This window comes from Onychostruthus taczanowskii, unplaced genomic scaffold, assembly GCF_017590055.1.
Source record: "Onychostruthus taczanowskii isolate IOZ18803 unplaced genomic scaffold, ASM1759005v1 scaffold160, whole genome shotgun sequence".
Lineage (NCBI taxonomy): Eukaryota > Metazoa > Chordata > Aves > Passeriformes > Passeridae > Onychostruthus > Onychostruthus taczanowskii.
Window position 1 is genome coordinate 634029 of NW_024498796.1, and position 24163 is coordinate 658191.

At 38.5% G+C, this 24163-nt stretch overlaps 1 protein-coding gene across 1 annotated transcript; it reads left to right on the forward strand.

Annotated features, from left to right (window-relative positions):
* Positions 1–138: 138 nt before the first annotated feature.
* Positions 139–24163, forward strand: HABP4 (hyaluronan binding protein 4). Its single transcript, XM_041399460.1, has 8 exons — positions 139–661; positions 10905–11052; positions 11846–12007; positions 12201–12269; positions 13979–14062; positions 20739–20907; positions 22447–22623; positions 23651–24163. Exons 1-8 carry the CDS (start codon positions 370–372, stop codon positions 23705–23707), a joined length of 1158 nt encoding a protein of 385 aa, XP_041255394.1. The 5' UTR covers positions 139–369; the 3' UTR covers positions 23708–24163.

The window sequence follows — 24163 nt, forward strand, 5'->3', positions numbered from 1 at the left end:
GGTCTTACACGGTAATTGGCCGCAGCTGGGCACGCGGGGCGGGGCGGAGCCTGGTGCCGGGATTGGCTGCTCTGTTACTCGCCGGTGTCGCGTGCAGGCGGTGGGCGGGCTCGGCCGCGCTTATAGGCGGCGGGGACGGCGGTGGCGGGTGCGCTGTGGGCCTCCATTGGCTGCTGCGGTCCGGCCGGGGCTGTGCGAAGCTGCGGCGGGCCGGGCCCCAGGGGCGGCGCGTGGGTCGGGCTGCCGCTGCTCTCGCCCGGCGTGCGCCGTGTTTCGGCCCCGCGAAGCAGCGGCGGCCTTGAGGGAGGGTGCCGGCGGCCGCTGGTGCGCGGGCAGGGGGCGGTCGGGGGAGGCGAGGTGGCCGCGCGGATGATGACGGGGCTGGTGGGCAGCCCAGTGGGTGCCGTCATGCAGGAGAACTTCGGGTGCTCCGTCGCCAATCGCTTCTACCAGCTCCTGGACGACGAGTCGGACCCGTTCGACGTCCTGCGCGAGGCCGAGCGCCGCCAGCAGCAGAGGAAGAAGCGCGACGAGGCGGCGGCCGTCGCCAGGAGAGCCGTGCCCGGCGGCCGGGCGGGCGGCGGCAAGAGGGGGACCCAGAAGGAGGGCAAGCAGCTGGAGAGCTCCCCTGCGCCCTCCCCTGCGGCGCCGCGGCAGCTAGGTACGCGGGCAGCGCCCCGGCGAGGCGGGGGCGAGCGGGACCGGCGGCCGGTTTTGGGAAGGCGCTGCCCGGCGCTGCGGTGCCCGGTGCGGGCCCCGCGGCGCGGCGGGGGTGGCTGCGGGCTCCGCGCTTCGCTGACCTCTCGGCAGTCGTGGCGTGGCGGGGTTAGCGCTCTCATAGCAGGGCTAAAAAATCCTGGTTCCTGTGGGGTCGTCGTGCTGAACGCACCTGAAAGTCCCCTCAGAGACAGCAGTGACGTGTGGGCAAGGTCCTGACACGATGCTGCCGAGCGCTCTCGGCCGAGGCGGCCTTGCAATATGTAAATAAAAACTTCAGCGATATCCCCAAGAGACAAATGCAAGAGCATCAACTCCTACGCTGCGGCATCTACAGCTTTCATGCTGGTTTATCAGCCCTGTTGCTGCCTTTCCTTTCTTGTTACCCTGGGCAGTATCCTTCAGGGTCTGAAGTTTCCAGGCGTGTGATTTCTCGGTACCTGTGAGTTTTCTGGCCTTTCAGTGACTTCAGAGTTCTAACGTCTACAGCGATCTGTGCTTATTTTGCCTTGAGCTTGCATTGGTGAACCAGCCTTTGAATGGGGTAACTCTTCAGCCGGTGTTCAGGAATGGTCAGCTGCTAGGTTTTGATGCGTAATACTGCTTGGGGAAAGAGGGAGTCAGTTGGCTTTTGTACTAAAAATGTCTGTCACAGTCCTCTTTGCAGCTGGAGGCTTCGTGGGCTATAGCTTCTTGCATTTGGAGCGGATTGCTAGTCTTAGTGAGTCTGAGTGTTACTACTTACTCGGTATTGAGCTTCAGGTTGCTAGATTCAGTATCTAAAGTATCTTAGAACTGGTGGATTGTTTCCAAAATTGAGCATCTTTGCACAGAAGATTCTGGTTTCACCCTCTTGAATTCTAAGTTCCCATTCTCCTGTAGGAAGCAATGACGCCTAACACATAATCTGTTATTAAGATTTTTTCTTCGTGTAGTAAAATCTCCTGTTGAGCTCACAGTAATGGTACTGTGTGTTTTAATGCCCTCGGAAAAGGCCTTTGAATCGAGGTTGTTGCTCCATCAAGTTGTTGGGAGTGCTACGAATTCTATTGCTTAGGCTTACAGTCAGTCTTACACTGTTCCCAACAGCAGTTAGTTGATGCGTTTTTAGCAGTTTGTGGAGCAGAGAGTCTTCAAAGCTAAATAAGTGCGGGATAATGAGCGCCTTTGTAGAGGAAGATATCAACAAGTTGTCACTGTCTTTATGGGCAGTTATATGAATCTAGTCTTTTTAGGATTTCTCTGCAGTTATGTAACTTGGTCTCCTAAGACCAGTACTCAGACTATAACAGCTTATTTTATTTAAATGTTACTTTATTTACTGTGGCTATCAACAGAAGTTGAAGGAGTCTGCTCAGTGAACAGCAAAGTCTCAAGTTGTGATGAAAAAGTTCTTGAACAAGAACTGGTGATTATCAGTAACTTCCCATGGCAGTATGTGAAGACTATCCTTTACCTCCTGCTTGCCTATAGGTGTCACCATTCTTGGCAGTACACAGTGGCCCTGTGGCTTGTCTTTGACTATTCTCTGCAACCCTGGTATTAAGAAATCTTTTTTCTCATGCAGAGACAACAGGCATGTGCACCTTATTTCAATTTCTAGCAGATATAAAATGGAGAAAAGACTGCTGACTACAGTACCCTTAGTGAAAGGGCATTAAGATCTATTTTAAGAAGAGTTATTTCTCTTCTATATTTAAAAACACACTTTCTTCTTTAAACACAGTATCTGTTTGGGATTTTGTGTATTTGGCTTAGGCTTGTTAGGAAGGAAGGACTATAAAAGTACAGTGCTTAAGATGCTAAACCAGTGTGGATAGTCAAGACTTGGTCTTGACTGTGTGTTTCTCCTTTGAATGTGCTGTCTTAGCAAGTCTCCTCTGAATGGCAGAGAACCCTCTGAGTTAGGGTAAATACACAAGTGATGATGTAGCTGACAAATGTTAAGTAAGTGGCATGTTGCGAGAAAAATCTTGAGGTTTTTTGGAAGGGAATGGGTCAGTTCTTTATTGGGGCCATACAAAGTTGGTTTGTTACACAGGGTTCAAAACTTCTGTATTTTATATAAGATTCAGGGGGCTATCAACTTGACAATTGAGAATGACCAGCCTCCTTGTACTCTCACAGTTTGGCATAGCTTCTAATAACAGATGCATTGTTAGACGAGTACACCTCTGTTTGGGGAAAGAAATAATATCAAATAAAATTACTAAATTGTTAAACTAATTGCTAAACTTTTAATTAAAAAAAAAAAAAGAAAAATATACCAAACTTAAGACTTTGTTTCTAGAGTTAGTGATTTTTTTCCCCCTGATTTTGGGCATAACTACCTCTAACTTCATTCTACCTATTAGTAATTAAACAGCAAAAAATAGCATCTAGACCCATCTGAACAGCAGAATCAGATTCTGCTGGTATTACAGTTGAGATGATGGAATTCACTGTATTGAACTAGTGTTCTTGGAATCATCACAGAATAGGGTTGAAAGGCTATGTTGGAGGGATGGCCTGGTCCAGCCTTTCCTAGGAAAGGCAGCCTTGAAGACCTCATCTGCTACCTTGTAGAGTTGCATTTTGAAAGCCTTCTTTGATGGGGGTTTAACCCTGAGAAGGTTGTTTCAGTGTAAGGTAGCACCAGAAAGGCATTCTAAACACAGACGAAATCTCTTCTTGTGCAGCTTGTCCCCACTGTAGCCACTCACTTTCATGGGGCTCCTTGTGAAGAGAACCTTCGTCGTTGTAGCCTTTCAAATACCTCGGTACTGTGATGTGGCTTGTATGAAGCCTGATCCAGGGAAGAGGACAATCTTTTCTCATAAGGCAGGCTCACCAACTTTTTCATAACCTTCACAGCCTTCTTTTGGATATTCTGTAGCCTGATCATCTTCATAACCCTACTTTGGACCCCTCCAGGCTGTTTTATCTAATTGCTAGGGTATTTGCCTGTTTGGACTACAAAAAGTCTTGTTAAGTTTCACAATTTTTGTTTTATTCTAGTATTATTTCTTAAGCATATTGAATCTGTAAAAAAGGGTCTTTAGAAAGATTCAAAGCACATCTAGTCTTCTGTCTTGCAATATAAGAAGTTTTACAGTAGTCAGAGATTTTTCTGTGGTATTATGTTTTAATGTTTGACTGGACAAAGTTCTGTAAGGTAGCTTTTTTTTTTTTTTTTTTTAAATGTAATTTTCACTGAGTTTTTCCAATGAGGTTTTACTAAATTTCTGGAGATATTTTCAATTTGTAGCAAACCTCCTGAGAGGACTTTGCCAGATAATGCAATACTTTGACCTTTAGAATCCAAACTATTTATTAGGAAATGGCACAGCTATAAGGAGGCAACTTTTTAAGCTTTGCTTTTTATGGGGAAAATGGACTCCTGTTTCATTGTCTACCAAAACCTATACTTTTGACCTTAAAGGTGTATTTTTTTCTCTTCTGCTGGCTTCTGTTCTATGATTTTTAGACTGTATTAGCGGAGGATTTGGGTAAAGGATGGTTGTAGGTATTGCAGCTCTTGTAATTGCACCACTTGATGTTAACTCAGTTCATTCTTACCGCAGTGACCAAACTGCATTTGCCAGCTCTTTATTCAAAAGTCCCAGTTGCAGAGCTTGCATTCTTTACCAGTCCAGGAAAATTAAATTTGTTGATCATGCAGTAATACTCTCTGTTCTTTTGAAATCTCTAAACCTTTGTTGCTAATACTTCTAAAAGGTTTTCTTCTTTCATATACATATGATGACTCTGTTAACATTTATATGTAGCTCCTAAATAGTACACTTTTGAGTTTTTAGCTGTGGTTTTAAAGTGGTGTTGAATTTTCTATGGAGTTTTACCTTAGACTGACTGTAATTTCCTTATTTTTTAATAGTTTATCCTGATAGCATTCTTTCAGCTACAGTGCCATAAGGATTGTCTAGAGGAAAGCTGTAGTAGGCAATTCTGTAATTCAGCAAGTAGTGGCATGCATGAAAACAAAATGGCACAGGACAGAGTCTAACTCTGCCTGTCTCTTTGGTGTGTTGCTTGCAGTAGCTGAAGCTATTGTTTGAAATTTCATATTAGAATCACACACATTTAAAGGGAAAAAAGTGAAATTGTTTCTGGAGTCTTAATTCTTCAAATCTCTAAAACAGCAAAATAAGTGTTTGAGTGAGAATAAATTGCCTTTTACTAGTTCCAGTTATGAAGTTTTGTTGTAAGGGAAGATCAGTTGCCTCTGTATAAGTTTTAAAGAAGTTTATTCACCCTAGGCTTCCCACAGCTGACATCTAGTTTCTGGGGAAAAAACATTAATAATTTGGTACTGCAACAGACACAGCTCAAGCTAGGTGCCTCACCAGAGGGACTTAGAACAAAGAAATACCTGAGATTTTATACCCTTACAACCTATGCTCCTATTTTTTGCACACTTCACACACCTTGCATGCATGTCTTAATACATGCATTATATGACTCATTATAATGCAATACATGCATTGGAGTCTTCTTGTTCATATCACATTCTTTCTCTGTAGCTGTCTTTATCTGGATGGGTTGCAGCTTCTGATGGTAGCCATGACTTCTTAATCTTTTAATTTACACTGGTCTCAGAGCCTCCTTTCATTGTAGCTGAACAGGAGTACAAGACTTATTCAGCATTTCAAGGTGAAAATTTGCAGCTTGTGGCCTAAAACTTCAGAACTTTGCTTGTGCTAAGCAAAACTACTTAGATAAAAGAATTCAGCTAACTGAACTCAGTATACAACAGTCCTCTCTTTGTTTTTGTCATGCTTTCCCACTATTGTCAGAACTCATGAAGTCTTTCAAAGCATTTGACTGCTATCCATAATGTCACATAGGGTGTTATTACAAGTAGCAGGCATAATATCCTAAAGCTTTAACAGTAAAGTAAATACATAGTAGGGTAGTATGTGACCACTTCCATTTAAGTTGTAGTTTGGATTTCTGTGAAAAATACCTAATTAATACTTCAGTAATTCCATTGACCGTACTTTTTTTTTTTTCTCTCAAAGTTTTTTTGCATTTATTTAACATACTGGGCTGACCACTGATTTCCAAGAGGCTGATCCTAGGTGTAATTGTTTGCCAAACACTAATCCTTTTGATGACAACCTTAGATGTTGGTGAAAGCTGTTTCCTGACATTGCATGATATTCCGAAGTATACTGCTCCTAAGCTTCAGGCCATTATAAACCTATCTGACTACAAGTTTGAGGTTTTTTTTTTTTTAATTTTGTTGGAGCATTTTGTATGAGCTCAAGAGTGTACTACAGGAATATTATCTGCAGAAATATTATTTTCTGCTGAAGCAAAAACTCTAATTTTTTCCATAGCATACCCATTGCATGACACTCCAAAAGCTTATTTAGACTCAGTATAAATAGTGGCACTTGCTAGTCATGTCACCACAAGGCTGCTTTCGCTAATGCAATTAATCTGGCCTCTTGGGTCATCAGCAGCGGTTGTAGAGGTTCAGTTTCAAGTGCCTCAAAGTTTCTCACCAATGCATAGTTTCTGTGTTGTTTTCCATTTGCATAGTATGGAGATCCACCGTGCAACAGTATAAGATCTAAGGTCTCTAGAGGCTGATTTTGCAGATCTGCCCATAGGTGGCTGGAGTGAAACACGTCATAGCAATCATGATGCAGCTCACTGTTAGGAGCAAATAGTAGAGTTGTTGAATTCAAAATATCACATTCTTTAAAAGTAGTAATAATTAAATTAATTATTTTTAATTCAGAACAATTTGTGTTTTGAGTGGACAATGTTTGTCTATCATATTGTTTAAGAATCAGTTCTACTTTGAGTTATGTAGTTATGTGATCTATAACTAGTATTCCTTTTACAGCTTGGAATATCCTTTCTTTCTCCAGACTCCAATTCCACTTTCTATGCCTTGATAATTTCTTTCAATGGTTTACTTAACTGCCCTAGCCTTGGTAGTTGGGGTCTTCAGTACCCTACTGTGCCTAAAAAATTCCTCACAATTGTTTTCATTTTTGCTTTGTTTGGGCAAGGTATTTCTACCATAGTCTTGGACCTATTTTGGGTCTACTTTGTCCTTTTGAAGTATACTGGGAAGAAGGATCGTCTTTCAAAGCTGGAAGGGGTTTCCTCCGTGTTTTTTTTTTTTTGTTTGTTTGTTTGTTTTTGTTTTTGCGGGGTGGGGGGGTGGTGGTTGTTGGTTTATCTTGTTGTTTTGGTTTTCTTTCTTGTTTGGGTGGGGTTTTTTGGTTTTTTTTTTGTTTATTTGTTTTTTGTTTTATTTATAGATTAAACCCAAGCCTCAGTTCTGGATTAATACTGATTTTACTCCACAGCTTTGTGACTGTGGTTTTCTGCAATTTTGCTATTTTTAGCTCCTTTTGTATGTTTTTGGTGATCACACTCCTTCCCATAATGACTAGGTCTATCCATTCAGGCAACAAATGTAATTCGATATCTCAGATCTGTAAGAAGTCTCTTTTTATGCTGGGGAGTCTTCTGTCAATGTGACTCTTTCACAAACACTCTTTTTCCCATTTGTTCTTGGTAAGCAGTTACCTCTCTCAGCTTATGAATTGCATGCCAGCTACCACTGTCACATCCTTACATTACGAAGTGGGAGAAACAACGCGGTTTCTACTGTAGCTTATAGTCACTGATAGCAGTTGCAAGCTGGACTCCTTGTGGTGTTTGTCTGAAATCAAGGCTTTCTACAAAAAAAAGTTTTAAATGAAAAATGTAAAGAAGGTGAGAGCACACTCTCTCAGTACAGGCTAGTGAAGAGCCACAAAACCTAGAGAGATATGTAGAGGATAGATTATACTGATGGAGGAACTTGCTGGGAGCTAGACAGCAACACTGGAAAGGCAGCTAGATTTTGCTGCATTGTTTCATATCCATCTGTTAATAAACAGATACCCAGTGTCTGGGAAAACAAGCAATACAGGTTATAAAAATACAAGTTCTGCTTTTCCAGTAGCAAGTTCTGTGTATATACTTATTAAAAACATCTCTCTAGAAAGTCTTCTTATCTAAGTGCTGCAGAGTTAGCAAAACTAATAATGGAGTATTATTGTGGGGAAAGTGTAAACTACTTAAGTATATTTGCTCTGTATGATTTAGAGTTTTAACAATATCTCATAAAACTGAGCTTTTTTTCTTTAGCACTGTCTAGTTCTAGTACCTGGTAATTTTGGTATTTACAGATTCTTTCCTGCTAATAATAGCTCAGCTGCTTCTTCTGGGGGGGAACGAAAAAAAGCTAGGTCTGTTGAAACGCAGATCTCTGTTCTGATTCCTCAGTTTAGAAAGTGGGCAGCTTAGCCAACAGACTGGGCTGATCCAGGAAAGCTGTGGTGAAGTGGGGAATGGTGGGACACATTCAGGTGAATACAGATTGAAGATGTAATTATAAGACACAGAAAAACCAATTTAAAGAGAGGCTAAACTAGGTAGCTAGGAAAGAGTGATCTTCAGTTTTCAGAATTGTGTTTATAAGGCCTCAAGGAGATGATCCACAGAACTCCAAAGCCTTTTTTTTTGTGTGGTTTTGAAGAAAACCTGCTTACCAGATTATACAGACAAGCAAGCAGACAAAATTGGGGTGTATTTGGGGAGGTAGTTATTAGCAAGCATTCAAAGTGTACCCCAGTTCTTTGTAAGTGATATACAAGATGGCTCATCTTTTGTCTTGGTTTTGTTACCTTGTTTTATTGTCACCTGTAGGGTAGGTGGGCCTTGAGCTCTGTGAATTAAACTGAGTCTGTGTTAGGACGTATATGTAGCAGAGGCCTCTTTTTTGTAGAACTTGTGCTATCACTGCTGCCTAGCTCCAGTCTGGTTTGCACTTACATGCAGAGCTGAAAGTCGGGCTGTCTTTTTGAACTGATTCACAAGCAGGTCACATGAACTTTTGCCCTAAGGGTGACTTGTCCTACCAGAGAGATACAGGTCTGCCTTAATCCACTACTTCATGTCTGTCAAACCAATTAAAGATGTTTTTGTGGTGCTTACTACCTGTATAAAAGTCTTTGTAGTGTTTAAAATCCATCTGCAGTAAATGGAGCCACCTGTTAGAATTAAAACGATATAGCCCGGCACTCAAATTGGAGTAGAACAGACGGCTCCATCCAGTACACTCAGTGCTGCTGACATGTAATATACATGTCTGGCAAGATTTGTTTTGCATTACTTCTAAGAAGTACTGGGTAATAAAACGAGACACTATATTTTTAAAATGACTTCTGTGTCTTCTTTTTTGGCATTGTTTTGCTAGTTTGAAGGAGCTCTTTGAATCTCAAGGTGAAATTGAGGTTAATACTAAGTATGTAGGGGTGGGTGTCTTCTACTACTACATTCTTGCCAAAGGAATCTTTTTAGAATAACTGATGGTTCTGATAGCCAATGAGAGAGGATCAAAAATAACACCATAGTCTTCTATGCATTGTTGTGCATTCAGATCTAAACAAAAGAACTAAAATGAGGCCAGAAATTAGTAGTAATTTTTTCCACAGCAAAATTCCAATTTAGAGTTAGCACTTACATGGTTGGTAGTCTAGTTGAGATGTGTGTAGAACAGGTGTTTCCCCAACAGCATGTACTGTTCTGTATTTTCTATAATTTTGCTTTGAGTTAAACTGTCCTGATTTGAAAAGCTTACTCAGAAACTGATTTCAAAAGTTGTCCTTTATGCAGAGATGGCATCATAATTTGGGTAGTGCAAATATGCTCGGTGCTCTAAGGGTTGAGTAACTCCAAACCTGAGAAGAGAGCGTTACTGGAATGTATTATGTCAAGTGGTTTGTAGTTTAAAGAAAAGCAAAGCTGGAGTTGCTTCTGCACCACATATGAAATGATCTTCTCTCTACAAATATGACTGTTCTTACTGCATAACAAAAAGCTATATTTACCACATTCACCAAGTGGATAGTTCTTTGAAGTTTCTCTTTACAAATGGTATTAGACTTCATCCTCACCACCCAAGCTTTGATCAAAAATCTTCTTGTATGAACATTTCTCTGGGGCTATGAATTAATTTACATATTAATATTGTGACATAAAATAGCCTTTTTTTCTCTCTGTGTTCTAGCAACAGAGGTAGCCAGGACTTGTCCACTAACCTGAGTTTGGTAATCTGCTCAGCATTCCACAGTAGCTCAATACTTCTTGTGGAAACAGTAGCTCAGTTTTGTTTGAGACCAATCTTCCTGTTCCTTACTTGAATGACTTACACTGTTGGCTGGCTGAAAAAGATGTTCGTTTAAACATAGAGGCTAGCAGACAAAATGGCTTGCTTGCTTCTGGAGAACTTAGTCTCCGATAGAGAACAGAATTTGGGAAAATGGGAAAGGAAGCACATAAAGAACCTTAATCTTCTGCTAGATGTATACAGGTTGAGTGTAAAACTTCAGTTTTTTCTATTACAGTTCACATTTTCTTTCCATTCATTCTGCCCAACCCAATCCTCCTCAACCCCAACAATGGCTGAACAAAAGTCTAAAATCTTTAGTATATTTTATCTTGGAATATCTTTATGTTCTAGAACTAGTGGTGTTGAAGTCTTTCTACTTACTGTTTGGGTCTCTGCCAGCTGAACTCAGTGACCTTTAGTGTAGTTGAATGGTGCTTTCCTCCACAGAGCAGCAGTGTGAGGAGGTGACCCTGTGCTAGTTGTTTGATACTGTGGCCATGAGCTTAGAGGACCTGGAGGCTTAGACTTCTAAAGTGAGCTCATCTGGCAGGAGGTGTGCTGTTTGACAATCAACACCGATCTGTGAGGGATCCTTCTCTTTCCTTCACCTGCATTGCTTCTGCTGCTTTAAATTAGTCTTTTCCATTGAAGCTTTTCCACCTCATCCTGTATACTACTCTTTCATGATCCTTGAAAACAGGAGAAACAGTTTTTGTTCTCCTTTTCTGTGACTTGTGAGCAAAATGAGATTTTTCTTTAGACTATCTTTTCTGGAAATCTCTGACTGTGTCAAAACCCATAGTATTTTGCAGGTTCATCAATACAGAAGGTAAAATAAGTACATGTCTTTCAAAGAAACAGTGTCTGGCAACATTAGCTATAAGGACTTTTAATATTCTGGTGGACTTGGGTTTGGATGTGTAGCCAACTCACTTCAGTCAGTAGTTTGGTAACTGCGATTGTGTTACTATTGAGCTGTCAGTAATCCCTGCGTGTGTTTGTGTAGGCCCAAAGCGAGTACCCAGGCAGGGAGAACAACAAGGGTTCAGTAACAGAGGCACAGAGGGGAAACAGGACAAAACTGAATGGAGACCATCTTTCAGGGAATACCGTCCCTGTGGAGCACAAAGAGAAGTGGAATTCTCAGTGGAACGGTATGTATCCTGCAGAGAGAACTAAGGTCCCTCACAGAGGATATTAGCGTGCAGGTTTTTGCAAGACTGCTTACTTCATGCCTGTAAGAGCTGTAGTTTCAGCTTCCTTGGGGGTTCAATTGGTACATGTACATTGGTACATTTTTGTTGAATGTTAAAAATACAAGGAAAAGCTGAAAAATGTAAAGATCTGAAAATGTACCCCCTAGTCAGCAGCATATTTATAATGTTAGTTTCTGAGCTCACATACCAGGCTTTGCAGAATATGTAGGAGGCTGCAAACTAGAATTTGCTGCTTGGACAGTGAATGCATATTGATTTTGCTTTCTTCATAAGTACTAGAAGATTCCACCTAAACCCTTAATGCTTCAGAATGTGGCTGTTCTTACTTGATACCACAGTAGTTGATATTTAACAAGTTGTCTGAAATTTTTAGCAGTTGCATATAAATATGGGTGTAGATGGTGGAGCTATTGCATGATAAAGTTGTGAAGATTTGACAATTTTATAATGTTTTCTTTAGTTTCTGTTATGTTTTCAGTGTTGATGACTGCTGATCTTTCTGTTTCTGTGTGCTGTCATAATTCCTCTAGTGTTCAGTTTGTCCATTTTCAATGACAAAACCAAAACAGCTGTAGTGTGTGCTGTATAAAGATGCACTCTATAAATTGTGCTGTAGCTGTTATACACTGATGTGTCCCATAGGTGCACAAACATAACAGTATGATTTTTTTTTTTCTTCTTGTTAACTGTTCTATAAAAACAAAAGTCTGACTAATTACCTTCTCCTTAGACCAGTGGAAAGATTAGACTATGAAAGACCAATAAGAGGACGTGGTGGGGGAAGAGGCAGAATGAGAGGTAGAGGAAGAGGTGGTGGATTAAATGGAAGTTTTGATGGGTTTGACCAAAGAAGAAAACGTGAACCTGAAAGACAAAGTGGGAATGATAAAACGTAAGTGTTCTGTGTGCTGTTTCTTACTTGGTATACAAGTAAATAATAGTCAGCACTGCAGTACTGTCTTTTAGGCATTCTGTTCCCTTCCATATCCAGGTTGGCTGGAAAAAAGTCAATACTGGTTTTAGTTTGAGGTCATAAAAAAAAGGAAAAAAACCTCTTAAACTCATAGAATTGTTTTCCTCTCTAGAGGTGTGAAAGCAGATGACAAAAAGGGTGGAGGTGGAGCTCGCAACTACAGAACAAAAGATGATACAAGGTATGTCATATCATTCATAAAGATGATACAAATATGTCATATTTTTTTAACTTGGCTCCTTCATGATGATAAGATTAAATGGAAGCAAAGGCATGATGATGTTTGTTCACTTAAGACAGCCAGAATCTTTTGACTGGAGCTGAGTTGTCTTTTAATGGAAATAAGTTATTGCTTTTCTCAACAGTCAAGTAAATGGGACTCTGGTATTTAATGGAATTGCTCCAAAATGCTAATTCTAAGATTCAGGCTCTGTTACTGGGCTTAAAGTCCAGTTTATTTTCTGGAGTTTTATGGATAATTTCTAAACTGCAAAACTGTAGTACATTTCAGTGTGGTTCTGAAGATAATATTGAGTTGATTGTACCATGGAAGTATATTTTAAAGTGCTAGAAAAATCAGTAGCATAATGTGATTAATGGCCACTTTGAGATAAAAAAATCAGGACTTTTCCATTCAGTTCTGTATATCTCTTGGTCAGTATATCTCAGTGGTATTGATTTGTGTTCAGATTTGTAAAACCTCACTGATTATGTTGGCTTTTGCCCATTCTTTGTACCTAGCAGTACATTGCTCTTTCCAGTAGCTGGAAAGTAGTTTTGTTGTCATACACATCTAGAACTCTTTAATTGAAGGCTGATATATGATGGAGAAAAAGCAGTGCCTTGAACTTATAGCAAATATATTTGGCCACACACACATTGATTGACAAAATTGTTTTAAAATTAGATTTTATTTTAAAATAAAAATTTAATTTTAAAACTTAATGGATTCAGACAATCATGCTAAAAGTTTGAAAAATAGAGCCTCGATGTGTAATAATTTTTTGGTCTTGATGTTCCAAATTCTTCTGAAAGATTGTATTAACTTCTCTCCCTCCTACAGAATTTCATATTAAGACTAGATTGGTTAGGTACCCTGGCTTTTCAAAGGATCAGCTAGGTTAACGTTATTCTGAACTGATAGTACAAAAGTAGCTAGCAGAAAACTATCTTCTGTAGGATATTAGGGAAGGCTTAATAAACTTACTAGGTATTTATTGGCCCTTTTATTGGCGCTTACATATTTTCTTGCTAGTTAAGGTTTGTTTTTTTGGGTTTTTTTCCAGTTCAATAGCATCAGAATTTATACCAATGTTTTCCTGTGATGTGGTAGAAGTGACATAAAATTAAAGCTATCTGAATGATTCTAAAAGCATGTCTGTGTCCCAATTGTGCTAATCATGCATAAGGTGTTAGTTTTAAATATGTATGCCTGCTACTGGAATGAAAATAAGTTCCTGCTGTCATTTGACAGTGAATTAAAGTCCATGTAACAGAAAATACGAACTTTAATTTTTTAAAAGAAGCAAAAAGGCAACCCCAAATGTCAGTGTTATACTGACAACTAATACTAATCATGACTGGTGTTCATGATTGAATTCTTTCATCTTCATAAATGCTTTAATTTTTTTTAATGGAATAATTTTTTTTCCCAATATTCCTAAAATACACTCATTTTGTTAGTAGCTCAACTAATCGCTTAGTGTATCTTTCTGCTTATGATCAAAGAGTTTTCCCTTTTTTTTTTTTTTTTTTTTTTTTTTCTTCTCTACCAAGGAATTCTGGTAAAAGTAATGTATTGATTTGGTTTTTTGCCAGTGTGACTCATGAAGGCTGTGGTTTTATTTTGGTTTTTTGTGTGTGTTTTGTTTTGTTTGCTTACTGTTTTAGTGGGAAGGGACACACTGCATCTGTGGAGGAGACCGTGGACAGTCCTGAACAGCCAGGGACATCTGAAGGAGAGCCTCTGAGCAAGTACAGTCAGACAAATATTTTCTTTCTAAATGCAAAGGAAACAATTAACTCTTACTGATGTACTTGTATTGAGGGGCACATTTAAAATGTGAACTCTGAAGTTTTGGTAGTGCACATATTTAAAAATGGAAAAGTTTTGTTTGCATTTGTGAGTATGGAAAATATGTCCCTAATTCTGACTAAAGCTTGATTTATATAGTTGGAGATTGCATTTAATTGCACAGTGATGCTTAACTTCCTAAGATTTGGTGATAATTTAAGGAGAAGCTACATGTTATGTTTTACCTTTTTAACTCTAATTTGTAGAAACTACCATGCTTTTTCATGTTCTCTGACAGCAGGTATTCGAGGTGCCCATGCAATTGTACAAACATATTTAAAATAGACTGAGCAACTCTAAGGCTGTATTCACCAATCACTGTTATCATGAGAGGCCATGGTAGAACTTGAAAAAAATTTCTGGAAATGCAGTAAACTTAAGAGTAGAGAAACTGAGAGAGAAATGTGCCTGTTGCCTTCTGGCTTTCATTCTAATCAGTGTTACAGCAAATAAGTGAACATTGGCTTAAGAAAAATAACTGGACAGTCTTGTCTAAGTAAGAGATTTAATGAATAATTAAATAGCATGTGGTGCATATCTCCTAATGAGTGAAAGATGGTCAGTGCAGTATGTCAACCTCTTCTGTTGCTGTGAAGCCTTTTTTACTTCATGGAGCAACTCCAGATATTAGTGATATGGATTAATTTATTTATTATAAAGCTAACTAGACTACAAAACCTGTTTTATATGTTCAGGTTGTTTAACCCTGTAAGATGTTCTTAAAGTAAGACTCTTTTAATTTTAGGGTAGATTTTAATATATAGCTAAAGGTGTATACACGTGGGGAAATCTGTCTTTGAATGACTTATGACTGAAAAAATGTTCCTAGCCTAACTTAAATCAGATGGGCAGTGTAGGTACACTGATGCACTATGTTAGCTAAATATGAAAACAGTTATTCAACTTCTTAAAAATTTTGATTTTGTCTGTTACTGGTACCTTTGCTTGTTTCATGCTCGTGCTTGTTTCTACTTCAATTCAAACTCTTTGTAGATATCTCCCAATGTCTGTTCATTGTAGAGCTTAAGGCATGAGAAGTGTGTACAGTGGAAAAGGCCTCTGGCAGAATTTGCGAGTTGTCTTTAACTCTTTCATCTTTCTCAGAGATCACTAGGTATTCAGTCAGACTGGGAGCCTTTCTGGAGATTTTGCTCCTGTTTGTATTTTTTTTTTTAAGATTAATTCACAGAAATTCAAATTATTCAAAAAAGCAAGTAACCTACAAGCACAAAATTCTGCACTGTGTACTCCTTTCAGGGCAATAAATACTGTCCTGAAGGCATACAAATCTATATACAAAACATGAGTTACATAAATCTCCCTGCACTTATCTTTTGGGGGATGTCAGCTTGGTTGCCCTATGTATTTTAAAACAAGAGGTAATGTGTGAATAGTGCCTAGGTCATTAGGGATGGTTGTAGGGCGTACACCTTAACAAGATGGAAATGTTGTTTTAATGTTTGAAAGCAAAAGCTGGTAGGACATGGTGTTCAGGCTTCAGGATGTATTTAAAGGACTTACATGCTTAGGTTGCCCCTGCTGTCCAGATAAGACAAATTAGGCTACCTTCTGCTTTTGCTACAGCCTCAGTATTATACCGGGTTTTGTGTTTGACCCTAGCAGCAGCCCAAGCATTCTCATTTTGACTCTAAAATGCAGTGACTGCAATGAAACCACTTATTTTATATTGCTTTATTGCAGTTGTGTGCTTGTGTTGAGAAAGAGATTGAAGACTTGGGTTTGTTTCATCTCATTCTCTTTCTAGTCTTAGGTGTTTACGTTTAAAATTGCAAGTAAAAAAATGTATTCTTGGAAGTTGCGAATAACCAGTCTACATGAAGGTGGTGTGTAGCTTTCTGATGTGGTACTGGCTAATTTCCATGCAACTCTGGAAAAGAGGTTCTGTGGGCTTCTGTGACTTATGGGGTCTTGTCTTTAGGACTCTGTTTTGCCATTCCTGAGCTTCTATTTGCAGAGTATTGCAGGATAAGAGTTTCTTTAATACTTGTATGATGTAAATCAAGGTGTTTTTTCCCATATCTTCAAATCTTCTTGAGTGTATCAGCAATGTTTATTTCTAGTTATATCATCCCAAACTACATGCTAATATAGGGGGGTTTTTTTGCTGCAAAAGCAAAGCTAACCTCAACCCTGTATAAAATACACAGGCAGTGCAGAAGTATAAGCTTTCCTCACAACTGCTTTTGGCTGAACTTTTCTTCACAGTTCAAACAATGTAACACGCTTGTGTTGACCAATTAAAATTAGATTTTTTTGTTTTATTCAGTACAACACAGGGGCTAATCAATTGCTCTTCCTAAAGGTATTTGCAGAGCTTGTATTTAAACTTGTGGGATTTTCTTGCATTTTTTCTCACATAATAGTTTTTGTTTTTGGTGGAACTATATATCATATTGGTTATGTAATATGAAGCTTTAACAATTTATCTTGAAGATGTTTTAGCAATTTATCTCATTCATTTATTTGTTTTGTTGTTGTTTATTGTTCTTTGTTGTTGTTTAATGGGGCATAGAGCTGTTCATAGATCAGGCCAGAGCTTCATAAGTATTTGATTCAGTTTTTTTTCTTCCATAGTAAGTTTGTACAATTGTTGTTTAGTCTTACCTTATCTAACTTTAACTTTTTCTATAGGTGGTGATAATGCTCTTGTAAATATTGTTTAGTGGGAAAGCTTCTTGTCATTAACTTCTTTATAAAAGCTGGCTAAGCATTTGCTTTGTGCAGCTGAATAATACAAAAACTAACCTGTGAGAGACCTGTTGTCATTATTTTTAATATGAAAATAATAGCTGAATAGCTGAGCTAAATGGCACTCCTTTCCATTTACCTTCCTTCTGGTAAAAAGCAAAGGTATTTTGCATAGTAATTAAGGCATAGTTAAAGGTTTATTGTTATCCACTAGAGACACTGAAGCAGTAGGAACCGTTACTGAAGGCTCTCATTTAGTGATTTGGTAGGACTTTCATTGTAAGTTCAGTTTGTTCATGTCCAGAGGTTGTACTTAGTTTACTGGCAGTGTTTTGTGAGTATGACTGCTTGTGTGCCAAGGAGCTTATTAATTTGATTAATGAAAACGCACACCAAGCAATTACTAAAAATGGATAATGTTAGAAGGTAGAAAGTAATGTACAGGATGCACTTCCATTCTGGCTTGGTGCCCAAAATAACTTGGTGCAATTAAGTTTCTGTCCAAAATGTGATATGCAGGTTTTTGTTGCTGTGCTTCACTCATAAGCGTTTCCCCTTGGGAGCCTTGACATCCTGAAACAAATTTGTACTGCTAATAACCTAGAAATTAAAACCATCCTTTGGAGTAAAAACCAAAACTGAATTTTGCAGTTGAAAAAACTAAATGTTTGCAGGTAAATCTGCAAGTATTTTCTTTGGAACTGGCAAGTGGATGTTTTTGATGTATGTGTACTTTTCAAAGAAATAGCTCTATTTGCTTTTTTAAGATCAAGTTGCTGTGTGGTCAAATGTCTTCATGTTATCTTATGATCATAGCAATTTAGACCTGAAAGGGGTCTTTTGGGCCCAAGGCATGACCAGTTTTAATTGTTGCTTTTGATACCTGTCCAGTTGATTTTAATGTACTCTGCTAATGGAGTTTTCAATGTCCCCTGACAGTCTTTCTAATACTTAGAAAATTAGAAGCTGCTATGTTAGGTTTTTTTTTCTCCTGGATGTCTTGCCTTAATGTCATGGATATGCAAAACTTTTTTAGCATTATGTATATTTCCTTTGCATTACTTTAAAGGCTTCCCATTGTACATCATGTGTTTTAGACTTGTATCTTGCAGTGCTGTTGTGGACTTCTCAGCTGTTCCCATGTAGTAGACATTATTCAGTTGAGATGTTGTTCTGCCCTACCAACAATATCTGTTCCAAACAAAACTGTTGATGTGACTCCTTACCATGCATACTATATTGTTGAAGGAACAGATACTTGAGTGCAGTGCTCCTGCACAATCCAGGGAGTTGAGGTGCCTCTTTCAAAGCTTCTGTCTTGTTAGTGGTTTTTTCTGTGTTTGGGTGGCTGATACTTTTGCCTGAGTGTACATATTTCTAGTTGTTCTTGGGACTTTCTGGTGATTGTTGTTTTGGTTTCTTGCTTTCAAATCACTGGGTCACTTTAGTGTCTCGTACCACTGAATCAGAAGTCATTCAGTATTCTTGAATACTTGCACTATTGCCCTTCTTTTGTGCAATCTTTGTGCCAGAGAAAATGCATAAATATTACTTTACACTGTTAAACTCCCATTCACAGTATTGGCTTTCTTTTGCAAATTGAAATATTGTGAGCTAGTTCTCAAGTACTTTTTGCTATCAGTTCTGCATCTTTCTGCATCTCTTGCCAAGGACTGAAGCATTGTCTCTGTAATGTGGTGAAAGGTTCATGGGAGAGGAGGGAAAAAGACTTCCTAAAGTTCAGATATGCAATTTACTGAGATAGTGGCTTTGGAAAAAATTAACTCAGTTTAATAGAGACACTTTTATTAGTTATGTTTCTCTTTAATCTCTCTGAGTTTTTACTACTAGTCTTGTTTTTCTAACACTTATTCCCAAAACTGAAGCTTCAGATAATTGATCAAAAGTGATTTGGCTTTTTACTCTTGAGGACAAGAAATTGAAATGTTTTTAGTGCTATACGTTCTTAGTGCTCTTACAGGTGCAACAGTATCTGCTGATGTGTTTCCAGAAGCAGCTGCTTCTTTCACCAGTATCCTTTTTATGTAACTCAGTAAACTATTTTTTCCCTAGTAGTCCTTCTGATACAGTTTCACATTATAATGAGACGGGAGTTGCAGTCTGCTTACCAGTCTTTTAACTTTCGATTTCTGGCTGATAAAGCTAGAATTTTCAAAACAACAGGGCATAAGGGCGTATCAGAGGGGCAGGCGTGTAGTGCGGGTCTTCTGTATTTGTTATTCTTCTGTGAAGTGAATTTAGAACTAACTTGTGTTAATCCTAGAACTAAGATTAAGGGCTGCTTTAGTGTTCAATTCTGCTTCTCATATTCATATGCTGGGTGTTTAGAAAAATACTGTTTAATTTTGACTGGCAAGAAATATGAAAGCTTTGCTGCAGAATCAGGGAAGAAGAAGGACCAGGCCTGTTCCCATATAGGCTAGTTCTATAATGCACAGTCCCAAAAAATGTGTGTAAATATGTGTGTATTCCAATGGGTTGCTTGTACAAATTTAAAAACAAAGTACACACAGTCACTGATTGTAATTTGACTCTTTCCATGATAAAAAAAAGTTCCAGCTTGCACCTAATAAACTGTATATTTACATTAGGGAAATTACAATCTTTTGGTAGGACTGTGGAACTATGACTGAATGCGGAAAATCAAATAAATCATTCTCCCACAAGACAGGTTCTAATGAATGGGCTTCCTAGAAAAGTCATTGTTAGGGAAATACTTAATCAACTCCAACTGCTATTGTAACTCGTAACAGTTTTCTATGTAAGGAGAAATGGTTTCTCAAACGTCTTGGAGTAATAAGTGTGGTCTTTCCTGTACAAGTCATGGTATTTGACTTGTTTATGCAGCAGACCATTACAATGGTGTAGGAAGTTGTGCTCTCCCTGTATGTGATGCTGGTTAGTAGGTAATATCTTTCTATAGGTATCATTAAATGCAAAATGTAGTATTCTAAAAGCTGCTGTCCTGGGCAGGCCTGTTGTGATCAGCAGCAGAAAAGTGGCAGAAGAGTACTCAAGCATCATCAGTGGAAGAGAAGTTTTTTTTTGCCTGTGTGTCTTGTCTTATCTCTGTGTCTTACAGACATAAAACCTCTGTCTTTACAGTTCAAAAATATGCAAGGCAGCCTCTGATGTATTCTGTGTGTTTTTCTACAACTTATCATTATTGTACTTATTGACAAATGATACTTGATTAGGATTAATCTGGTTTTGCCAAGTGATAAATACTGTCTGCTTGTCTGTTACATCTGACAAAAAAATTCAAGGAAGCATCTTGTGAAATTAACAAAGGAAATGTTAATAATTACCTGTAACATCCCATGGTATGATCGTCATGTAGTGATCCTTTTTGATGACTGAAAGCTACACGAATTAATCTCATATTGTCATTGAGCAGTAAAAGGCAATGAAATCCTACAATTTGGGTGTTTTAAAACTGCTCTGTGTGCACTTTTTTTTTACTGCGGCTATATTTACTAGGGGTAGATCCACTATTAAACTGTAGGGTTAAGAATATGCCGGTCAAAAGGCAGAATGATTTTGTCTAGAATCTGAGTGCTTGAATTCAGGATGAGACTGGTGAGTACTAATACAGGAAGCTGCAGAAAACATTTGTTCATATGACTAATTTCAAAGAGTACATAAATATATACTCTAAATTTATGTAAATTGTTAATGTAAAAATATCACATGAAGTTACTGTGAGGACTAAGTGAAATTGACAATAATTTGGTGAGAAACCTTCTAAGTGTTTTGTTTAGTATCCTTACTTTGGAGATAAGTGTTCTTGTTTATCCTGGAATGTTGCAAGCTAATGTTTTTTACTCTAAAACTGTAAACTTCTAGAGCTGCTGAAGGAGAGCCAATGGAAGAAGTGGTTCAAGAAATGACATTAGATGAGTGGAAAAATCTTCAGCAACGGAATCGACCAAAGCCTGAATTCAACATCCGGAAGCCAGAATCCACTGTTCCTTCCAAAGCAGTGGTGATACACAAGTCAAAATATAGTGAAGATGTAAGCACTGCCTCAGGAATTCTGTATACCCTCCTTTATGCCCAGGGTTAGGAAAACGTCTCTATTTTTTTTCTACTAGCTTTAGTATAATCTGAATAGGCAAGAAAACAGTGTCTAAGCTTTATCACTACAATGGCATATGTCCCCAAACTGGCTTTAAATTATGTGTTCAATTTTTTTGTCTCACATCATCACCTCTATTTTCTACACAAACGTAGTATCAGGTTGTTCTACCTTATGGCTCAGCTGCTGCGACCTGTATAGGTCCCTAGTAATGCTGCTAGAAAAAGTTGGTTTGAAACTTGGTTTATTATACACTTCTTTTCCTTGGTTTGAATCCCGTTTAGCCTACTTGCCAGTGTACACTTGCATGTATCTCATTGTGCACTTGGAGATAGGAATTTTGAATTTTTAGGGTGTGTTTTTTTGAGTTCTGCTTCTTAGAACTAACCCTGGAGAGCTTGTGGTGCTGTAGTGTGCACCCATTCCAATTTACTGTAAATTTTACTCCATAATATTATTTAGATTGAAATTCCATGAAGTACTACTAGTTCTGAGGAGATAGGGGAAGCTTCTTTCAGATTCTAGCTTACTTAGATTTCAGATTTATGGGATCACAGAAGTATGTGCTTACAGTCTAGCACAATGGAACTTTGATCTTTGACATCTACATGCATTTATGAATATGTACCTTTTCTCTAGTTATAATATTAGTATCAAAACTTGCTTAGTCACTTTAGACGGTTGAGTGTGCCTTCTTTTTAGTGAGACTTTTTAGGTCAGAGTTGTCTTTATCCCCTCTTTCTTTTCTGAGAGGTAGGGGTGGGGAGAGTACCTTCCACAAAGTCCGAAGAGACAGGTGTGTGAGGAGTACATACAAGTTTCTGTTCCTTTTGCCTATGAAGTTTCTGTTCTGGTAGTATCAAGAGACATTGTTAAAGTGAACTCAGAACAGGAGGTACAGGAACTGTGTAACATAGGCAAGTGAAATCCCTGAATTAGACACTGAATAAGTGATTCATCAGTGTAAGGCATGAGTTAATATACACTTTATCATTACTACAGTCCCCATTAAAGTTATGCTGGGCAATAGTCTGACATGCACTAGCTATTAGGAACATGCAGTTAAAACCACAGTAATCTCATAGCTGCAGGCATGTGGATAAATACATCGATTAAGTAGCTTTGGTATGGCCTTTTATCCATTATTTGGACATAACTGTAGGAGTAAGTAGCTTAGGTCTGACGCTCTAGTCTCTTTGAAAACCTCATAGATTTATATTTCTGACAAACCTCTTCATTATTACAGAGTTGGTACAGAAGCTTTTGTTACCAGGAATCTCTGAGCCAACAAAGAGCTATCCCAGACATCTGGGAAGCTGCAATTACCTCATCCGTGTTAAAATCCTGTGCAAGTTAAGGCCTGTCTTCTACTCCAGATGCTATCTTAGTTCATCTAATATAAGCGTGAATGTGTATCTGGGAGGGGAGAAGTTCATATGTGGAAAACTGTAGGCTTTAACCAGATCTTCTCTTTAGTTGCAAAAAGAAGACTTTGAAGACAATTCTCATGTCTCTCGAAAACCAGTAAATGATATAACTTCTCAGCTGGATATTAATTTTGGGAGTCTTCCTCGCCCTGGCCGTGGATCAAGAGGAGCACGAGGTGGTCGTGGCAGAAGACCTGAAGAGACAGGACGTCGACCAGAAGTAGTGGTAATGGATTTTATGGTGCTGTTGTTGTTCAATTGAGGTTTTTTGTTTGGTTGGTTTTTTTTACTGTTGTTGATGGTGTTTGTGTGTGTCCTGCCCCTGTCTGTGTGGAATTTTGATTTATGTAGTGACAGACTTGTTTTTAATTCCTGTCTTGTAGTATGTTGTTCTGCATATTGAGTTCCTGGCCCATATTATGTTACTTGAAATTAAATACTGATTCAGGCTCACAACTGTTAAGACATACATTTCAAAAGGTCTGATTATTAGATGCTCTAATGGTAACTAGAGGAAAGGATGCAATTAGTTTTGATATAAATTGGGAAGTAATTAAAATAACTAAAGGCTTGTATCTCTTTGAAAAAATTCTGTGATACAGTAATACTTTGTTTACTAACAGTGAGATCAGTAAATATGTGATCCTACAGGACAATTAATGTGTTTAATATAACCATTACAAAAAATTTCCGCTTACCTTTTCCTTTGGGGAAAAAAAAAAGCATTTGTACACTGGAAAATGGTATCTTTATTCTTCATAGTAACAGAAACTTTACTGTGACTAAAATGATTTAAGACCAGGAACTTTCAGAATAATATAGAAGCGTTAATGCATTTGTTTCAACTGGAAGAAAAAGGTTCTTTATGGTAACAGATTGGAGAGATTAAAACTACAACCCAATATGTTCAATAGTTCTAGAACGTAAAAATATAGTAATTCTACTTCTAAAAATATGCCGTATTCTGCTTGAGACTGCTCTAATTTTTCTTCATTCAGTGCTGCAGAACTTGTGACTTTCTGGTCCTCACCAGGGAGCATTATAAAAACATTCACACTGAAAATAAATTATAGTAGACACAAGTTCTATGAAAGCCTTGTGATAGTGATGGATACAATTTGAGTAGAAGTAGCATTTAGTTGTAGTAGCATTTGAGTAGAAGAATGAACCCTTTTGAGGGTAAAATATGTATATATAGCTGTCAGATACTTTCGAAATGCATTCATTTTTAGAAGACCTTTCTTCCGTTCTAGGTGCAGCTTGTTGCTCCAAATCCTGATGATCCTGAGGATTTTCCAGCGTTAGCTTGAAGACCCATCGTGAACGGTGGTATCTCAAAGTTGCTTTGTAACGGTGAAGAGACCAGTTCTATGCTGGTGTGGATTAAGGAAGCCAGTTTCCTTCTTGGAAGTTGTTTGGGTGTTTGATGTGGAATGATTGCAGCTGTCTGCTAATAGAGTTGGGTTCTGGAAATATGGGTGGACTGGGATCCTGCACAGGCTCCAATGTGTGCCTCCATTTATGAAATCTATGGGAAGGCTTACAGTACTTCCCTACTAGGCTTCAAGTGAAGTTAAAGGGAAGAGTATTTAAAAATGTATATATAGAGATTATATCAAGTTCTCTATGACACCATGTGAAATGTAAACTGTACAACACAATCCACAATTGGGACTCAATTTCACTGTACATTTAAAAGTTGTTTCCTTTGGGTGAAGTGTGTATTTCAGACAGTTGCAGTTCTTCAGAGTTTTACAAATAAAGGA

Coding starts and splice junctions, on each gene's coding strand:
- HABP4 (XM_041399460.1), top strand. CDS start 370: ATGATGACGGGGCTGGTGGGCAGCCCAGTGGGTGCCGTCATGCAGGAG. Junction 662..10,904: donor TGCGGCGCCGCGGCAGCTAG/GTACGCGGGCAG, acceptor GTGTTTGTGTAG/GCCCAAAGCGAGTACCCAGG. Junction 14,063..20,738: donor GAAGGAGAGCCTCTGAGCAA/GTACAGTCAGAC, acceptor GTAAACTTCTAG/AGCTGCTGAAGGAGAGCCAA.